Raw genomic sequence first — 21,168 nt, 5'->3', positions numbered from 1 at the left:
TAGCACCATTTATAATAAAGATTGCTTTATTTCTGATTTCAAATATATAGAATAAATAAATGACTTTCCTAGCATTCTCTGGTGTTTAAACTAAAAAGATCAAGTTCTTGAGGCTTAAATTTTGAGTTAACACCTACACATATGTTGTGACAAATGCATTTGTAATTTAATTGGCCTCTAGTTTCCAGGCCTGTCTGCCTAGTGCTAAGGATGCTGTGTTCACATCTGAAAAAGTAAGTTCTTCAAAAACAGTTATTAAACATTCCCTGAGGACAGAGCACGAGAAGAAAGTGTTGACCTTTCCACCGGAGGCCTTGGCCAGTGCTAGAATCAAAGCTGTGCACCGAAATAAGGCCCCAAATCTCTTGGCTCCAAATCTAATCCTACCAAGACTGTTTTCTAGGTACTCTGCAGCTACCCATCTTGTGTCATAGTAGCCCAGAAGCTGTGTAGGGGGAATGTTCTTTTCACTTTGTTCATGTTTGAGAGTCCCTTCAAGGAAGCTTGTAACAAATTACAACATGACAGAGACTCAGTGATACAGTGAGGACTCTGACTTAGAAGGATACAGAAAGGATGTGGTAGAGTTTTCATATTTGTAGCCCTTCCCTTCTCTTCATCCCTTGGCAACTCCTTTCTCTGCTTCTAATACCAGTAAGTCCTATTCACTGGATGCCCCACTTTAATTTAGCACTTACTTCATCCAGGCCTATAATTATAAGTAGTAGCGACATCTATATGTAGAAGGTTCAGTGGGTATAGTCTTCTCTCAACTTCTGGATAATCCATAGTTTCCCACCTTATCCAATTATACCTTCATGATTTTTATTTATGTATCACTAATAACATTATTTAATTTTTATATCACTGTTAGTCGCTCATTTTTTAAAAGTTTAATTTCGTTCCAAATAATGCTAGCCACAAAATAATGGCATTATTTGTTAGATTCCTCTCTTTTTTTAATACACATTAAAAGAATTCCATCGCAATTAGTACTTTTTAAAAAAATATACATCCATGCAGATGAACCATTTGGGAAAAATCAGGATTATCCATCATCCTGCAAATAATACCTAAATAAGTTAGTATTCTTTTAGGTGCAAGTAATAAAACACCCAATCCAACTGATGTAAGCAAAAAATGGAACATATGGCTCCCATAAGCAGCTTTATTCAGCTGTCAAATCCTGCCCCTTTGCCTCGATGGATCTCAGTTTGCCTCCTCAGAAGTGGCTTTATTTTCAGACTCTGTGTTTTCAGCTAGACCTCTGACATTCTTATGCTTGCATCATTATGATACTCAAGTAGATGAAGATAAAAGTTCAGTGTCCTCAGGAGTTAAAAAAAAATCCCATAATTGAATTTTAATCATCTTCATTGGCCTGAACTGGATCAGATGCCCAGACCTGAAAAAATTATTGTGTCCAGGCCAGTGGGATGCATTGATTATCAGGTGGGGCAGTAGAGTCTATCTTCCTATAAGCACATGGGCTAACAGTAGGGGTGAATGGTTCATCCAAAGTATGACTAGGTTGGTTTTTTTTTTCCCCCAGAAAAAGGAAGAATAGATGCTTGTGGACAAAAACCAACAAATATTCACCTCAAAGTTATTTATTCTTTTTCTCCTGATTTTTTTTAAAAGATTTTATATGCGAGGAGAGAGAGAGAGAAAGGAGAGAGCATGAGTGGGGGGAGGAGCAGAGGAAGAGGGAGCAGACCCCGTGCTCAGTGCGAAGCCCCATGCAGGGCTTGATCTCATGTCCCTGAGATCATGAACTGAGCCAAAATCAAGAGTCGGCTGCTTAACTGACTGAGCCATCCAGGTGCCCCCTTTTCTCCTGATGATTATGTATAACCTTTATGTATATTGTTCTTACTCATAATCTGTTGTATTCACCTTTTCTACTCGCCTACTTTACAGATATGCATATTAACATTTTATGGAAAGAGCTATACTTAACAAGACACAGAACTTCTTGTAAATTTGCAAAGCTTATAAAAGGAATAGAAAACTTGGTATCCTTGCAGTTAAAGTCCGAAGTGGGAAACAAAGGCTAGATTGTATTAGATTAGATTAGATCCATCCGTCTATAATAAATACTTGAATTTTCTTCTGTGATAGATGCCTCAGCATATTTGGCTTAGGCTTATTGGTAATACTCTAATTGCTTTAATTATTAACAAATACTATACTATTATGCTTTTACATAGATGATCTCATTAGAACTTTACATTTTGGTGAGCCAGATATTATCTTACTTTTACAGGTGAGAAAACCTGAAGGTTTAGAAAGGTTAATTAACTTACACAATTAGTAATTTACACGGCCAGTAAGTAATAGAGATAGGCTGTAAATCCAGGTCTTTCAACTTCAAAAGCCAAGCACCTCTGACTAGAGATGCAAGTATGAAGGTAATAGGGCTATCCAACTCATACTCTGAGTTTTTGAAGTTAATATGTATAGATTGGAAACAACCCACTTTAATTGAGTTAGAATTTTCTATCTGTCAATAGTCTTTTGACACTGGCATTTTGTATCTAAGCAGTAAAACAACGAATAGAGTCAATCAACTTATTTGTTGAGAAAATAAATCAAAATAGCTATCTGACATTGTTTAGAGTAAATTAGAATTTGATTGACAAAATTTTTAGCTTTCAAGTCTCTGGGTAAATTTAAAAAAACCCCATCTGATAAAAAGTAAAACACTCCCTCGCTGAACCTAAAACAGTCAAAGTGGGATCGCATCGTTATAGCGGGAAAATTCTCGAAGCAATTAGTACCGTATGGTGAATGTGTGTGTGATATTCGATGCTGAGAGAAGAGGTCTGAGCATTACTTAGGTGGAACTGGAAAGGGACCGTAATAAAAGTGGACTGTAACCATTGACAGTGATGGTATAGACTGGGCAAAGTCTGAAAAATGAGACAAGAGAAAATGCAACAAAGTGAAAAATTGAAAGATAGTTTTGAAAAATGAAAACTTACAAAAGAAAAATAAAAAAGCCTCAGGACAGTGCCTGGCCTTAGTCACAGCTCTCTCTGTTGTTTGAAATATTGCAGGTGCAATTATACAGATATTTAGCGCTATGTTAAAATGTGATCTCTTGATTCTGTGTGTATGTTAAAGGAGAGGGCCAGTTTTTATAGTAACTTTGTTCAATTTTCAAATAAATATGAAATGATTTTTTTGGAGACTTTTCATATAGGTTGGTGAGGTGCTGAGCTATTGGGTAGAAAATGAAGATGACTTTTTCGCTGAAATGATTTCTTCTCAGGCATTGTAAAAAGACGATAGGATACATTTTAAGAAATATGGTCTCAATTTAGCTACTTGAAGATGAAAGGAAGAAAAGGACTCAAGGAGAAAACATTTTTAACTTTAACTCTTCTTAAGAATGAACCTTTTACTTGTTTGGCCTTCCATGTGAGAAAGTAGATTGTGAAGAATTGTGTTAAGAAAACTTAGTCATCAAGTGACTTAAATGCCGTTATTGACTATATATTGTTCTGTCCTTTATATACACCTCTGTTCTATTTTATTTCTGTAGATGTCACCAATTCATTTTATTTTTTCTTGCCCTATTTAAGGCCATCACTGAATTTTGAGAACATCATCCTTCTTAAGGCTTATTAAGTTGTCCACACCACTTTTTACTATACATCGTAGTTGCACTTCATGGGACATATGCTTTAGCTCTGGGGTGATAGTCAAAAGAGTCATTATGCCCCTTTCTCTCTTACTTCTTCTTCTGGGATCCCAATTATTCTAATGTTGCTTTGTCTTATGGTATCACTTATCTCTCGAATTCTGCCCTCGTGATCCAGTAGTTGTTTATCTCTCTTTTTCTTAGCTTCTTTATTTTCCATCATTTGGTCTTCTATATCGCTGATTCTCTCTTCTGCCTCATTTATCCTAGCCGTTAGTGCCCCCAGTTTTGATTGCACCTATAACGCAATATATGTTAAGAAAAAAAAAAAAAAAGATAGCAGGAGGGGAAGAATGAAGGGGGGGAAATTGAAGGGGGAGACAAGCCATGAGAGATGATGGACTCTGAAAAACAACCTGGGGGTTCTGTGGGGGTGGGGGGATGGGTTAGCCTGGTGATGGGTATTAAAGAGGGCACATTCTGCGTGGAACACTGGGCGTTATGCACAAACAATGAATCATGGAACACTACATCAAAAACAAATGGTGTAATGTATGGTGATTAACATAAAAATTAAAAAATTTAAAGGAAAAAAAGAAAGAAATAAAAGAGTCATTATGGGCACCAGCCAATCAGAATGGACACCAACCATCATGCTGTAAGAGCATGCCTGCTAGTCACAGTATGGTTCAGTCTACCCTTCCACTAAATCACAGCGTTCTCCAGTAATTTGCTTACAAGTAAGATGGGCCAATTTAGAACTTCCATCTTCATGATTTGCTCAAGTGAAAGTCTTTCCTTGGCTATAGGCAGATGAGTTTATTCTGAGCAACATGAAATACATTTCTCTAGTCCTCTTTTCTTTTACACATGGACTGAAATTGTAATTCATTAGACAATGTAAAACTAGACAGATAACTTACCTATTCATCAGGCAATTTGAAAATTGTTTGAATGATATATAATCATGCAATTTCCATTCAATATGGATTCCAGTGTTTAAGCTTTTCATTTCAGCATCTTAGATGATCTTTGAACAAGGGATTCACACAGGCAGAAGAGATCCTGAGGAATTACACATGACTGGCGCCACTGTTCATAAAATGTTCCATTTTTCCATCCTCTCATAAAAGATTCTGGAATCTGAAATCTGTGTAATTCATAATTTTTTTCCTTCTTTTGAGTGGACATCCAATGCTGTGCAGATTTCCAGAGACAATTAGATTAAAGTGATGTAATTTTCATTTTTTTAGCACATTTATAGTTTTTTTAAAGGATGTCAGGCTCTTTTATTTCTTAAATATGCAATGTCCATATTTCATCTGGCCTGGTCTGTACTATCCATAGGTATTGATAATGTTCAACCTCTAGTTCTCATATTACCTTCTCACTGGTTGTCTTTTATATTGTAAATCTCCATTTTGGACTCCAAGAATCTTTGTTTCAGATATTTGGAGGACCATAATTCAAATATCAGGGACTAGAAAACATAGAGTCAGAAACAAAGAAGACAGAATTAACTTGAAGTAGGAAACAACTGAGTTAAACATGAAGAACCACTTTTAGTACACATAGCATGTGGTTTTCTAGCATTGGATCAAAAACTAATGATGTAATGTATGGTGATTAACATAACAATAAAAAATTTAAATCAAAGAGTATTTAGTTGGCAAAATTGATTTGCTTTGTCATCGTTTCATTTACCTTAATAAGTTTCTTTTTTCTTGTAGGTTATGACTTTTGTTCTGAAAGACATAACTGCATGGAGAATTCTGTCTGCAGAAATCTGAATGACAGGGCTGTTTGTAGCTGTCGAGATGGTTTTAGGGCTCTTCGAGAGGACAATGCCTACTGTGAAGGTAATCCTTGTAATGATGTGTAGCTCAGCTGTATAAATTTCCTAGGATTACTGCATGCAAAATTTATTAATTTCCCAGGCTGTCAAGTTGATGGGCCCATTAAAAGCAGTGAATTTAATTTGAAGCATATTAATCAGCTGAAAATAATTATCTTTCAAATTAAAGTTTTTTAGCTATCTGCTATATGTCAGACTAATAAGTTAATATGGCTGGTTTCTTGAATTAAAATAATACTTCCACTGTGAAATTGACTTCTTTTCTTCATAATTAGATATTCAGATAGTTCACATATTGACATGATTACTGTGGCTTGCAGTTAGACTTGTAGTCAGATTTTTCCAGACAATGTTGTCTAACAAAAGCAATCAATTAACAGGAAGACAAAGTACCCACCGCTATTTTTATTTGCTGCTGTAAGTAATCTCAGTGGTTGCATTCATGCTCTGTGGTATTTAGTAAATAGCTCCAGTGGAGTAAATGATTTCTAGTTATTTTTTAGAATCTTAACTAATATCCAAGGTAGTTTATCCTCTTATGGAAACAGTCCAAATACTGTGAGGGGACCCTTGACATTCACAAATACTGTTCATGAAGACCCTGGAAGTCCATGAGATCTAGTAATTTATTATTTCCCAGAGGCACGGATTTGAATGATTCTCATTAATTATGTGACTAGCTAGTAGGTCTTGCAAGTAAGAACACTGACACAGTGGTGTTTGGACATCTGGAGGGTTCTAGACTTACCTTTCTCAAGTGTCGAGAATGTGCCATTGGTCCTTGGAGACAGAAAACCTCCAAGTTATAAACTTGTCAGCCTCTGTTTAGCTACCTGATGATTTATTTGCCCTTGGGAAACCAATTTCTATTGTTACTCTTAACTTTCAGTAGATTTTTCTCTGCCGTAAAAGTCAGCATTTATTTTTAAAAATTGACCCTTTTTTCCAAAGTATTTCATCAAATGCTTCTGATTCAGTCCTAAAGAGACCATTATATTTTTTGCTGAAGGAAAGACATGCCTTTCCTTCCCCATTTATAATACAGATTTATTTAAAATTCCTCATTTTGAAAAGCTTTATATAACAAATGGATTTAAACTTACTTAGTAATGTATTTTAAATTATAATAGTTGAGATCTCTAACATGTAATAAGCTCCACTGATATCGTCTAAGTGTGTAATATGAAACCACATGATATAAATTCATGCGATACCTCTTTTTGAATCTTAATTTTATGATTATTATTTATATTCGGAGCTGCTTCTTTGGTTGTTGTTAAGTATATTCACTCATGTGATAAATATTTAGTAAGCACCTATTGTGTACCAAGCACTTTTCTGGGTACTGGATAGTGAATGGTGAATAGTTTTCTGTGTTCAGGAGCTCCCGTTCTAAGGAGAAGACAGAGAATAAGTGGGTAACCATAGAAATAGAGAAGGCAGTTTCAGGTAGTAATATATAATAGGAAGAAAATGAAACAGGATGATGTGATAGAGATTGATTGGGGATTAATTTAGATGAGATGGTCAGGGAAAATCTATGGGGCTTAAGGGGGGAAGGTTGACAGTTGACGTGAGACCTGATGATCAGGAAACACTGCAGAAAGATCTGGAACAGAGCTTTCCAACAAGAAGCAACAGCAAGTAGAAAGACCCTAAGTGGGAACTATCTTGGATGTTCTAGAAACCAAAAGAAAGGATAATGTGATACAGCAGATAAATTAAGATGTTAATTCAGTTAAGATGCAATTAAAGAATTAAGTAAGGGCCAGGTGATGTAGAGAGGCTCATAAAGATTTTAGGGGAGTGATAACACTTGTATTGAAAAGGATAGCTATGGGTGCAGTGCCTTAGATTAACTAAATTGTAGATTATGGGGTTAAATATGGTGGGGAGAACAGAAGCATACATAGGAAGAGCAGTTGGAGGCTATTGCAGCCTAGGCAAAGATGTTGGTGATCTGGACACAGGAAATGATAAGGGAGGTGAAGAGGAAGGAGCATATTCTTGGTATTTTTTGAAAATAGAGCAAATAACTTGCAGATAGTTTACTGTGGAGGAGAATTGAAGAGGGATCAAGGGCAAGGGGATCAAGTTTTGGAGTTTGGAGCAACACATGGATGGTGTTGCTATTTATTGAGACAGGAAAGAATTCAAGAAAAGAGGCCAGAGATTTAGATTAAATAACTTTTCAATGCAACCTATTAAAAATAGGTTTGTATCACTGTTTTCACTTATAAATATGTAGCACAAATTGGCAGCTGCTTTCCATTCTGAATGGATCATACTGAAATATGGTTTGTAAATTTCTTCTTCATGTTATTTCCTTGTCATTTAAAGATAAAATCTTCAAAAGTTAAGAAAATGATGGAAATACTGGTTGATTTATTATTGAGATCTTGTATTTTTCCTAATGAGGACTTCTAGTATTATATCTTTTGTTACTCATGTTAAGAGGTTTTTTTTTTCCAGTATTCTGATCAAATTTGGTTTTCCTTTTCATTCTGTTATTGTTGTTGTTAACTCTAAGGTTGTTTGACTTCTTAGAAGCAACATTGTTAAAAAATTATGCAATTGTACATGTTATCTATCAGCTGGTCTTAAGAGTTCTGGTCCTCAAAGAAATTAGACCTGTGATCATATACAAAAATAAGCAAATGATTATTTGTAAGTGATGCAAATTTTGTTTACTGAATCTGTGGGGTTGTTTTAATGATGTGACTGTAATTGCAACAATTGATTTTTACCACAGTTTACTTGATAAGGGTTAAAATAGCATTAGTAAATGTTGGGGTTCATTTATTCATTTGAAAAACATTTATTAAATGCCTACTTTGTTTAAGGCTACAATAGAGGTGAAGCAGTAAATAAGATATACATGACTGATACTGTGTCTCAGGCAAGAAAGATAACAAACAGGTCATTACACCAACAAGCATTTAATTGCACATGTGGCAAGTGCCCCAAAGAGAAATAGGTTAACAGGGGCTGATCTGGATGGGTGGTAGTGCGTGAAGAGAATAGAGGTTTCTTTGGAAATCTGAAGATTAAGTAAACATCAGCTAGGCATAGAGGTAAAGATGGGAAAGAAGGGAATTTCCTAGTGGAGGACTCACCATGCCTCCAGGCCTCCAGGTGGAGAGAAATACTTTGTAAGAATGGATAGAAGGTGGAGAGCAAAGAGAGAGGTGCCTGATGGATGGATGAAGGGCAGCAGGACCTTGAAGGGCACAGTAAGATCTAAGTAAGGGTTTCATGCTAAGAACAAGGGGGTAGGCAATGGAAAGGAGAGGAGTGCCATGATCACATTTGTGTTCTAAATAAATCACTTCAGCTTCAGGCTGAATGGAAGGCAAAACTGGATGTGGGAAACCAGGAGATGTGAGACAGTAGTAGCTTACACTGAAAGTGGAGATGGAGATGTGGATGCATTCGAGAGCATTTGTGAGGTAAAACCAGTCCTGCTGATTAATTGGTGATAGGAGATGACGAGGAGAGAGGTTTCAAGGTTGATACTCAGGTTTCTGGCCTGAGCAATGGCAGATATCAGTGCTGCTTACTTAGGAAACAGATTGGGTGGGAAGATCATCATGTTGGGTTGTGGTACCTATGGGACATCACAGTTGAGTAGTCAATTGAATATACATGGATGTGGAATTCAGAGAAGTTTAAGTTGTACATAAAATTTGCGATCATTTAGCATATGAACAGTAGTTGAAGAACTGGAAGGAATTACCTAAAGAGGCTTGAAAACTCTAGGGTTTGAGCATTTTATAGAAAAGATGATGTGACGGAGACAGCAAAGCTGTGGCTGAAATGTAGGAGGAAAGAAAAGAAGGCAGTCTCACAGAAGTCAAGAGAAAGAGAATTTCAAGAAGAAAGGGGAATGCTTCTTAGCAAGAAAGAGGAAGACTGAAAGATGTCCTTTGCATGGAACTTTATGGAAGACACTGAGGGCATCAGCAATGGCAAGTTGGGTGCAAAGGTGATGACAAAAGCCAGTTGGGAGCACATTGAATATTGCATCATGGGAAAAAATGGATCTGATGAAGGGACAGAACTCCTTCCAGATGTATGCCTATGAAGGGAAGGAGGAAGAGAGAGCAGTAGCTTAAGGGAAGTGGGGCTAAGGAAGAATTTTTCTTCCCCACTTTCTTTTTTCCTTTTAAGTTCTGTCTCTCCCCTCCCCTGGTATCTCAGCCACGTAGATGAAAACTTCTCGTTCATGAATGAGTTTTGCAATTCCTTAGATATTTATGAACATGATTTAATATTAAGATTTTATGATTGGATGTTTTATTCACCTTTTAGATATAAAGGATCTGAATATTTGGAAGTATATTGGCATACTTTGTATTTCTTGTGACCTATATGTTTACTGTATTTATTTCCAAAATTATATATTCATCTCCGTCCATTCACTGTCCCTCATTCCCTATAGATTCTTAGTGAAATTTTAGTACTTTCCCTTCATTTGGTCTCCTGTTAGGACATATCATCTATAAAGGTTGTCAAAAATTAGGTTGGCCATCATGTTTTTCAGAATGGTTCTTTGCTTCGTGTCTTCACTCTAAAATGAAAATTGTAGGAGCTTTTGATGTTTTGACTATATCTTCTTTCTTGACATCCCACTATTCATTACTATGTTAGGACCACCTTGGCATTCCATTTCAGAGAGTGTCTTCAGAAGTTATTCATTTGCTAACTTTTTCTCTTCAGTCCATAATTGTTGCCAGGGATATATTGTGTCAATCCAATAGTGCATTATGTTGAGGAAGGTTCTTCCTGATTCCCAAACCCCTTAAAATAATTGGCGTTATTGCTCTCCAAGCCTTTGGCGTTACACCAAGAATAGGAAAATAATTCTGCATGAGTCTTTCATATAATTTCATATCACATATAATTACTGAAATTGGTAGTTGATACTAATGAACTCTGAAATCAGTTTGTAAGACATTTCTTCAAATTAACAAAAATATAGGAAATTGTTTGGTATAATCAGAACTCCCTAAAGGAATAATCTTTTATTGATAGACCACTTTCTCTTGGATTCATTTAATCTCTTTCATTCTGACTGCTGCTGCCGGGTAGTTTTTACTTCATGTCACATTCATCTTAGTTATTCTATCTTTAGTGTCTCATCCCTTCCTACCCACGAGGACCCCTTCTCCAGACAATGTTTACAAAACACCATTCCTTCTATTTGAGAGCCCATAGTGCCTTCCTGTTGTCTGACACATCAAGCTCCTTTGCTAAGGTTAAGGTTCCAAGGCTCTCTGTTGCCTGGCCCTACATAGTTATGCATCCATTTATCCTTAGCAAGTCCCTTTAGCTCTCTTAATCATTTCCTTTCCTCAGGATGGTTTATCTGTGTTATGGATTGAATTGTGTCTCTCAAAAATTCATACGTTGAAGTTCTAATCCACAGTACCTCAGAAAGTGACCTTATTTGGAAACGGAAATGTTACAAGTATAATTAGTTAAGATGAAGTCATACTGGTGGAAAAGGGTGGGACCATTTTCCAGTATGACAGTTGTCCTCATAAAGTGGGAACATGTAGACAGACACAAGGGGAGAATGTCATGTGAGCATGAAGGCAGAGATCGGGGTGATGCAGCTACAAGCTGAGGAACACCAGAGATTTCCAGCAAAACACTAGAAGCCAGGCAAGGGGCATGGAACAGATTGTCCTTCACAGCCCTCAGAAGGAACCAACCCTCTGACACCTTGATTTTGGAAGATTAGCCTCCAAAATTGTGAGACAATAAATCTCTGTTGCTTAAGCCACCAGTTTGTGGTACCTGGTACCTTGTTATGGTAGCTATGGCAAAATTCTATAATTTGGCAGAAATACCTTTTGCTTTTTGGCCTGACTATCCATGATTTAATTATACTTCTAGACTACTTACTTTTTCTTTTCTTTCTGAACACTTTCTTGATGAATTAAGCACACAGATTTAACTTCTCCAATCTATTTTAAAATTTTATCTGGCCAAAGAATTTGTACCTTGTTCTATACTGGTTTATATCCAGTTGTCCAGTTGTAATATACTTTCTTATATACTGTACTATTTATTAAAGAACTCATGTATGTATGCTTCTTTATATTTCTCCCACCTGTGTCTTGTCATAGACTGTTTATTTTCCTTGAATTCTTCTAAACTTCTAAAATAGAGATAGACAGTGTAGAGTTTAGGAAATGTTTGTTTATTGATGGTTTGAAATGCTTAGATATGCTGAACAGATGGGCACTTTTAGGCTACCTCATCACTAAAGAATTATTGAGAACAAGCATTGAACTTATTGAATTGTGCTTATATTGCATATGAAAGTCTAATTATGATATTGATTTTTTATAGGTAAAAGGATCCAGTTGTTTTAAATTGGTATGTTTTAGTCCTTAAAAATTATTTTGAGTAGTGCAAGAGAAGGCATTCATTCATTTAACACACTTGTTGTTTATGAAATTATATGTCCACTGAAATATGGCATTGCATATTGAAAGGACCAAAAATCCCAGAAATTTCCCCATATCTCTCTTGCTTTTACTGTACACTCTAAGTTTTTACTTAAGATTTTAATTCTATCTACAATTTGCAAAGCAACTCACTTGCACATTAAATGTCTGACGTGTAGACCGTGCTTAACTTAAATGCCATTTGAATGTGGAGATTAGAATATTAATAAACATTTGTTTATTACCTGCTATGTGCCAGGCATGGCACACCTGCAAACATAAATTATAAATTATATTTGGATATCCTACTTTCTTTGTTCCTTTTGTTCTTTTCTTTTCCTTTTTTTTTTTAACCTGTTATCAAAAGAACACTATCTCCTCTCATTTCCTTCCTGTCTTTTTAATGCAGTCCTTTGGCTAAGGATAACTCTTCTCCGTTGTTTCTTATTCTGCATTTTGGGAGATTCTAGCCCGTGTACGAAGTAATGTGAGCATAACTCTTAATGAATAAAAGTAATTTCCATATTTTTTTCTATTTTGTGTTCTTTTTTCCTGCCATTGTTTGTCAATAGGGCTGTCATAAAAAATATCACCTACTCCTAATAACCATATGATTCCTGGGAGACACTTAATATACTTTCTAGATACAACATCTGATTTCTTCCAGCAGTCTTATGATGCAGGCATTTTTATAATATCCTGTTTGTGGTTAAGAAAATTGAAGAGCTTGGAAATCAAATGATTTGCCCAAAATTGTTTACCCAGTAAATCCAGGGTTCAAATTCATATCATCTATCTATAAATTCAGTGTTTTTAATTTTTTACTACTTTTAATTTACTTATTAGATACCTAATCTAATTCTTATTTTTATAAATAAGAATAGCATATAGATTTTTCTTCAGAGAGACATTTTTTAAAGCAGCTAACTGGCCTTACAAATTGAATGTTTCTGAAAAGGAAAGATAATCTGTACTCCATCCAGAAAGCAGCTCATTGGTATTAGAGAATCTGTACTGAGCTGAAACCATGGTAAATAACCCACACAGGAAGACAATGGGAAGACAGACTTTCGTTCCCTCCTACCCTTCCTTCCTTCCTTCCTTCCTGCCTTCCTGCCTTCCTTCCTTCCTTCCTTTTTTTCTCTCTTTCTCAGCTGATTACCACTTCACAAATAATTCATTTAGTGTGAATTTCTGACATAGACAGTATCTGCATATCATTAACTATGGACTGTAGAGGCAATCTGAGAGGACTTCTTTAGGAATGAATGGTAGCCCCACAGAGTTGCTCCAAGAGATATGAAGAGAAAGATGCAGAATGAGCTCAATCATCTGATTATAAACCCAGCACACAAGTCCCCACTGGAGTTAACGGGAGGCCTGTTAACAGAGTGGGGATAAATAACCAGAGGACTGAGCCCTGTGGGATTAATTAGGGAATTCTAGTAGACACTGTAGCTTTCAAAATTATGGCTAATGATGCACTCTCTGTGTATTATGGTAGAGTTTCTTAAATTAAAAAAAGCCCAAGGTTACTGTATTAATCAGCGTTCTCCAGAAAAACAACCAGTAGGACATATATTGACAGAGAGAGATTGATTGAGACATTGATTGCTTATAAAGAATTGGCTCATGGAGGCTGAGGAGATCCCAAGATCCGCAGTCAGCAAGTTGTATATCCCAAGAACCCATGGTATACTTTCAGTCCAAGTCCAAAGAACTGAGAACCAGGAGACCAATGTTGTAAATTTCAGTTCAAAGGCAGGAGAAGACCAATATCCCAGCTCACAGTGAGGCAGGCAAAATATCCCTTTTACTCAGCTTTTTGTTCTATTCAAGTCTTCCATTGACTGGATGACGCCCCGCAATCTGCTTTCCTCAGTGTACCAATTCAAATGTTAATCTCATCGTGAGGCACCCTCACTGGCACACCCAGAATAATGTTTGACTAAATATCATTCATCCAATGGCTTACTTGGGTCAACAAATAAAGTTAAGTATCACAGTTACAAATTAACAACAACAACAACAAAAAATGAAAGGAGCAAAAGCATTTCTGATGTTTTCAAATATGAATTGGACTTTTAAAGGCATCATCTATTTATCCAACCAATTGGAAAAGTTGCCACATAAAACAACTTTCAGAATTAATATGATATCCCGGTAACCAGCAAAGACGTTGAATCAGTAATCAAAAAACTCCCAATAAACAAAAGTCCAGGGCCAGATGGCTTCACAGGTAAATACTACCAAACACTTAAAGAAGAGTTAATACCTATTCTTCTCAAACTATTCCAAAATATAGAAAAGGAAGGAAATCTTCCAAATTCATTCTATGAGGCCAGCATTACCCTAATACCAAAAACAGATAAAGACTCCACTGAAAAAGAGACCTACAAGCCAACATCCCTGATGAACATAGATACAAAAATTCTCAATAAAATACTAGCAAGCCAAATCCAACAACACATTAAAAAAAATCATTCACCAAGATCAAGTGGGATTTATTCCTGGGTTGCAGTTGTGGTTCGATATTTGCAAATCACCTCATTAAAAAAAGAACGGATAAGAAACATATGATCCTTTCAATAGATGCAGAAAAAGCATTTGACAAAGTACAACATCCATTTGTGATAAAAACCCTCAATAAAGTAGGTTTAGAGGGAACATACCTCAACATAATGAAGGCCATCTATGGAAACATGAGTGTTTTTAGGCATTTAGGAACATCTATTTAACATGTTCACTATGCTGAGGAGATCAGTGTGTGTGTGTGTGTGTGTGTGTGTGTGTGTGTGTGTGTGTGTGTGTTTTGTTTTTCATAAAAATTATTCCTTCTCCGATTGAGAAGTTTTGTGAAAAACTTTTGAAAATCACTATCAAGTGACCCAGCTAAATCTGAACTTGCATTAGCAGTTCTCCTGGGCCCATTCATCATTTACTCTCTGTGATACTTAACTTCAGCTTCTGCTGACTCAAAAACAATTTATGTTCATTTGTAAACTTGAACATCATTAAGATATTTAAATTGGAGGAAAAGGGCATTTTTTTCTTTGAAGCCATGGTCTCCTCTGATATGAAGGAAAGACTTTAAATTTTTAAAATCAAACCTAATAAGGAGTACACTTCTCTGAACTTCTTAGCCATAGATTCTTATGCAAAGGAAGTTGAAGAAACAATCAGTGCTACCCATATACTATCCTTTTGAAACAAAACACCATAGTTGTGTGACTTTCATGGTCAGCTGATTTTTTTTCTTCCAAAGAGTGCACTTCTCTAGAAAATATTCATGCTTAAGTCTGTTGGAGTTCATGATCACTTTTGGATACTATATAAAGAAGAAATTGTGAATCAGTCATCAATTAATGATACATCTATGTATTAAATAGGGTTAAGAACAAGTACTTTTGAAAGAGGACTTCAGCTGCCTCCATTTTGACCTCACGCTTTCTAGTTGGGTACTTTCCAGCTTGTTTCTTGGCTCAGGCCGAAGACCCTGAGGGCAAAGCATCCCCTGATGTGAACAAAAACTACTCTCTTAAGCAATAAGGACTGCCCTGAGCCAGCAAGAACCTTGCTTGTGATTGACCCCAAGACAATGATGGATTTGACCTCTGCTGCCCACTTGCACCTACCTACCCACTTTTGTCCCTCATTTGCCTTATATAAACTTGGAAGTACTTTCAGTACTTCGGAGACAGTCTTTGAGACTTAGTCCACTGTCTTTCCAGTGTTGGCCTCACTGACATAAATTCCTTTCTGGTTTCACCACCACTCTTTTCTTTGCCTTTGGATTTGGTCAGGGTGAGTGGCCAAATCTGGTCTGTTTGGAACTCCCAGAGCCAGGTGCACTTTCACTCCTGTGTTCCAGCTACACTTTCTTCTCTCTGAGATGGAGCTATAGGCTCTTTTTAGGAATTTTGATTTATGATTGGTTTCTATCAATCACCAGACTTCATTTAGAGACTCTTTGTTCATTGCCCATTTACTCACAGTATTTGTTGAGTATGCTTAATGTGCCGGGTGCTGAATGGGGGTTGAGCATATAGCTGTGAGCAAAACTGATTAAACTCCTGCTGTCATGGAGCTGACTTTCTAATAGAGGTAGCATTTAAAGTCTATGTCCATTTTCCAGATGCAGATGGAAACAAGATTTGTGATTATTGGTTTTGTGCTTTGTTAATGTAAGTAGTCCTGACTTTATTCTCTTTGGCAGTTGTTTTTTAAGACCTTAGTACTCAACGTGCTGGTCCACAGACCAATATAGGCCATTACCTGGGAGCTCATTAGAAATACAGAATGTCATACTTTATCTCGAACCTACTGAATCAGAATCTGCATGTTTACAAGATCTCCAGGTGACTCCTATGCATTTGAAAATTTGAAGAGTACTGGTTTAAGGCATACAGCTTATTTAATTGATTATCTTAATTATTTGGTAACTAGCCAGTGTTTTTTAGCCATATGTTCAACTGGAGAGAAATTTCAGTGTTCAGAGTCTCAGTTGTTTTTTTTTTATTGGTATACAATTTGGTTTCCTTGACATGGTTTCTTACTGTGTGGTTCAAGCTGCATCAAAATCACCTGAGGAGGCTGTTAAAAATACAGATTCCTGGATTCAACCTTAATTCTGCTTAATTGGGTCAAGTTTGGGTCTCAGTAATCTGCATTTTTATAAGATTTCCAGGTGATTCTTATGCACGTTAAAGTTTGAAGAGGATTATTCTAGATTAATTCTATATTGATATCCTTCTAAGGATGAGTTTTCAAGAATTGTCACTATTTTTGAATTATTCTTTAGTTAATATGCTCCTGCCTAGAAAGATGAATTATTGAGCCTGTGTGGTCCTCTATTTCTATTTACCGTGTGGTGGGAGTTTTTTGGTTTTTTGTTTGTTTGTTTTTTAGATTTTATTTATTTATTTGAGAGAGAGAGTAGCGACAGCAGGAACACAAGCAGGGGGAGTGGGAGAGGGAGAAGCAGGCGTCCTGTCAAGCAGGGAGCCCGAGGTGGGGCTTGATCCCAGGACCCTGGGATCATGACCTGAACTGAAGGCGGACACTTAACGACTGAGCCCCCCAGGCACCTCCATGTGGTGGGAGTTTTAACTAGGGTTTTCAACCTTAGCACTATTGACCTTTTGGACTGGATAGATCTTTGTGATGGGGGTTGTCCTGTGCATTGTAGGGTATTTAGCAGCATCCCTGGGCTGTACCCACTAGATGCCAATAGCACAACGGTGTTTGTGTCCCGTACTCCCAGTTGTGATAACCAAAAATGTTTTCTTCAGACATTGTCAAATTTCCCCTGGAGGGCAAAATTGCTCCCAGTTGAGAACCACTGGTTAATTAAGTAAATACTAGGAAGATAGTTGTATGTGAGCATGATACCTCTCCCCAGTTTCTGTTACTATTATTTGATCTTCTTGAGGGCTTTGGTTTTATACCAAGAGTGCAGAGGAGTTTATGTACGAGCATGTAAGGGCTGCATGGCACTTCAGGCTGGCTTTACCAGTGAATGTGGGAGAGACATAATGTGATGATGGGGAAGAGGAAAAACTTATATTTTGGACATAAACAAGATTACCGTGGGGACTAAGTTCCAAAGAACAAGACAAAATTAGAAGAATTTTTTTTTCTCATTTTTGAGTAGCTCTGAACAGTCTGAAGAAGATACTGTGTGATGTCTCAAGAGTTTTGTAGCTTTGGGGATGGCAGCTCTTTTAAAGGGACAAAAGTAGGGACATGGGGATATGCACTAGCTTTGGCAGAGACTCAGAGAACATGGAAAAGGCCCAGGGGCTGCCCAGGGGCAGGGTTGTAAGCAGTCATAGCAAGTATGTGTTGATTTATTCCTGAACCCATAGAAACACTCAAGGTACACTCAGAAGTAACTGGGGAGACGTTGAAGGGAACCCTCAGATTCATCAGCAGGAATGGAAATTTGTATCCATGGCCTGTAACTTTATTACATTTCTGGTACGATTTTGAGTTTTGTTTGGCCCCCCTATTCTTACCAGATTGCTTATCTTTGCATTTCTTTGTAGTATGCAAGAAACATTTGCTGCCTGCCAATGTTAAAAATTATTTATAATTTTGTCACGCCTTTACTGCTCAATTGTGTCAGTGCTGAAAAGTAGTAAATGGGAACAAATACTTATTTCGTATACCCACCTTTTGCAAGAGTCAGTCTAGTACCTAGATGGATATTCTGCAGATTTGTAGGAGCAGCTACCTGTAATGATGTCTAAAAAATATATGTCAGAAGAAATTTTGAGATTTAGCAGACTAATGAATGTAAAATGTTTATGTGGTTCAAATCAAAATCTTGCCAATTTTGACGAGTGGGGGCAGTACTGATGTTATGGAAAGAACGTTGCATAAGAAGACTTGGGCTTAATTCTTACCTCTGCAGTTTATTAATTGTGAGAACTTGTGCAAATCACTTAATATCTCTGAGCCTCAGGTTTTTCATCTATTAAATGGGCACATTTGTGTTATTAGGTTGGGAAAGCAGAGGTCAAATAAGATTAAGTAAGATGAAGTATGTGAAAATTGCCTTCCAGAAAAGTAAGTCCTTGGTAAAAGTTTGTGATTAAACATGTGTCAGCCAATTCATGCAACATGAATTTATTTTTGGAACTAAGATGTTCACTCTTAAGTTTATTGAAGACTCGAGGCAAAAATACGCTGAGAGTCCATATGATGATATTGTCTTATAGCTTAAGCCAATTATAATGAGGTCTTTAACTACTTCAGTAGCTAAGTTACCATGGATTATTTCCAGAACCAAATCACTTTATGCCAAATTCCTTTCTGGGCTGAATAACATTCTAACCAGTTCGTAGATATAGAGTATGCATAATTTATCCTCATTTTGCAAATTATATGATAAAACTTTAAATGTAACAGTGGGAATTTGTGTTATTTTTCTGTAGATGAGTAGTAGGATAAAATACCTGGTAATTATTTGCATGTACTTGTTTATTAATACTAGGAAGAAAACGTCTACTTAGAATTAAGCGATTCATTGTAGATCATTTGCAGGTATCTTATATGAAGCAGTGGCTTATTATTATTTTTTCATTAAATGAAAATTATTTTTTTAAAAAAGAATCTTTTCCCCTGGAAAAGAATCCATCTGAAGTGATATGTGGCTTGTCACATGATTAACAATTTTTAAAAATTTAATTGATGGAACTTTTGCAACCCCATTTAAGGTCAGGTATAACTTAGAGATTGTATTACAAATACCAGCTTTATCTTGCCTTCCAAAAAATCCAAGTCATGTATTCTAGTTAAATCTGTTAAAAGTCTTGAAGTCAACTAACACTTGCTTGAAATGAAACCACCAATAGCATTCCCTTTGCAGTTTCTTCCTTTCTTCATGTGTTCATTTGCTTCCAAGAAAACCAGCTCCAGTATAAAATAAGATAATCTCATTGCATCAGGGATATCTGAAAAAAGGCTTGGAGATAGGAGATGGAAATTTCAGCATGGTTAATGGCAGGGAACAGTATAGCTAGAAATGTGTAAGAATTGCACAAATAAAACAAATCTAACTTTGATTCAGTGGCCCTGAGATTCTGTTTGGGATCCTTTGTGAAAATGTGAGGCTATGAAGAAAAATGAAATGACACAGTCAAAGTAATAGACATGAGAGTAAATGTTAGTTTCATTATCAGTACCATGAATGGACATAGGAGTAAGTTTTTAGGATATAACACTGGCTGTGGATTGCAGGAAGCAGTTAGTCTTAATTAAATGAACTTGACAGAAATGAGAGATTTGAGATACGTTATGGAAAAGAACTTGACTTGTTTGGGCAAATGACTGTTCCAGAGCAAGAAGAGCCTCATGTGTTTGGACATTATGGCTTGAAATTACATCTCTTACTCATTGGTACGATATAAAAATAGGTCCCTGGGATTTTAATAATACAGAAGAATATTTTCATTTTTACTTTTTTATTCCACCTCACTTTCCTCCAGGTAATTTTTCTTTGATACAAAGAATGTGCTCCCAGACAGATTTTTACAAGTTGTTCATATCCTTAAAGAAGAACGTGATAGTGAAGAAACGGGACTGAAAATGTTGGACTATGCTTGTTGGTACTGAGTTGTTGTGAGGTCATACTTCCTAATCAACATTAAACATTGATTAAGATTGTCAAATTTAACATTGCAGTTTAGTCGGTGATTTATGTATAAACAAGCAATTGGAAATTGGAGTGGTTCCATATCTTTCATGAAAGCACTGATGTAATGTTTAGATTAATAACTCTGAATAGGCATCAATTTGGATATTGTAATCACTGAAACTCTTGTTTTGGCAAAATAAATACATCTTTGTTAAATTAGTTTTTAATATTTAAAAATATTAATCTGCCTTTTTGGAAAGAGTGCTGTTCAACTTGATGAATTTTCAAATTCAACGTGACAAGGCAATCTTTCAAATGAGCCTGTCTGTTCTTTAATTTCAAGCAAATTGGATTCGGCCAAAATAGCTACTAACTAGCCATGAATAAGCCCAGACAAAAAGTGCAGAAGTAGAGACAGATGGACTCCCCATGGCCAAAGAGGTTAGGGACACACTGGGGAGGAATTGGAACTTCATCTGGGCCTTGAAGAATGAATCCAATTTAGATTGGCAGAGGAGTAAGGAAAGGGAAAGAGCAAGACGTAGTTTGGAGTTTTTTTCTGCAACAGGAGGATTATAGCCAGGGGTGTTAGATCAAACTGCTGAAATAGGGACCAGATTGTGGAGGAACCATGGGTTATATGGAGTGATTCTGTTCACGATTTGCAAACTACTAAGTTACTGCAAACATTTGGGCAACTTCCCCACTTCATATAGGCTCCTGGGCTGTGAAAAGGGGGTAGCTCTCTAAGTGCCCCTTAAGTCACAGGGTTGTGAGTATTAACATCTAATAAAGATGAACATGCACCACCAGAACCAAAGTGTTATAAAAATGTCAAGTGGTAGACCTGTAGGAGCTTGGCTGCCAACCCTGCTGGGTGCTATTCTCTGTTTCAGTGGTCTTACTATGCATCCCAGCTCAGTTTCCTCTCATTTCCTGCAATGATTATTGTAAACCTTCACCACTCCATGCAAATTTTTGATTCTACCCATTCTCTTATTCTCAGCAGGTAACTTCTTTACCAACAAAACAGAGAACAGAAACTAACCCCCTTCTTCTCTCCTTACAT

The 21,168-nt window shown here is 36.6% G+C and overlaps 1 protein-coding gene across 1 annotated transcript in view; it reads left to right on the top strand.

The window, feature by feature from the left end:
- Positions 1-21,168, top strand: part of NELL2 (neural EGFL like 2) — a 323,780-nt gene that overhangs the window by 151,925 nt on the left and 150,687 nt on the right. Inside the window, exon 13 of the mRNA XM_028123096.2 lies at positions 5,377-5,505. Coding sequence (XP_027978897.1) covers positions 5,377-5,505 — 129 coding nt within the window. The remainder of the gene's footprint in view (positions 1-5,376; positions 5,506-21,168) is intronic.

This window comes from Eumetopias jubatus, unplaced genomic scaffold, assembly GCF_037043125.1.
Source record: "Eumetopias jubatus isolate StellerSeaLion01/CBP00866 unplaced genomic scaffold, mEumJub1_p1.0 scaffold_8, whole genome shotgun sequence".
Lineage (NCBI taxonomy): Eukaryota > Metazoa > Chordata > Mammalia > Carnivora > Otariidae > Eumetopias > Eumetopias jubatus.
Note: the sequence above shows the minus strand (reverse complement) of the source record. Positions and strands in the feature narration are given on the sequence as shown.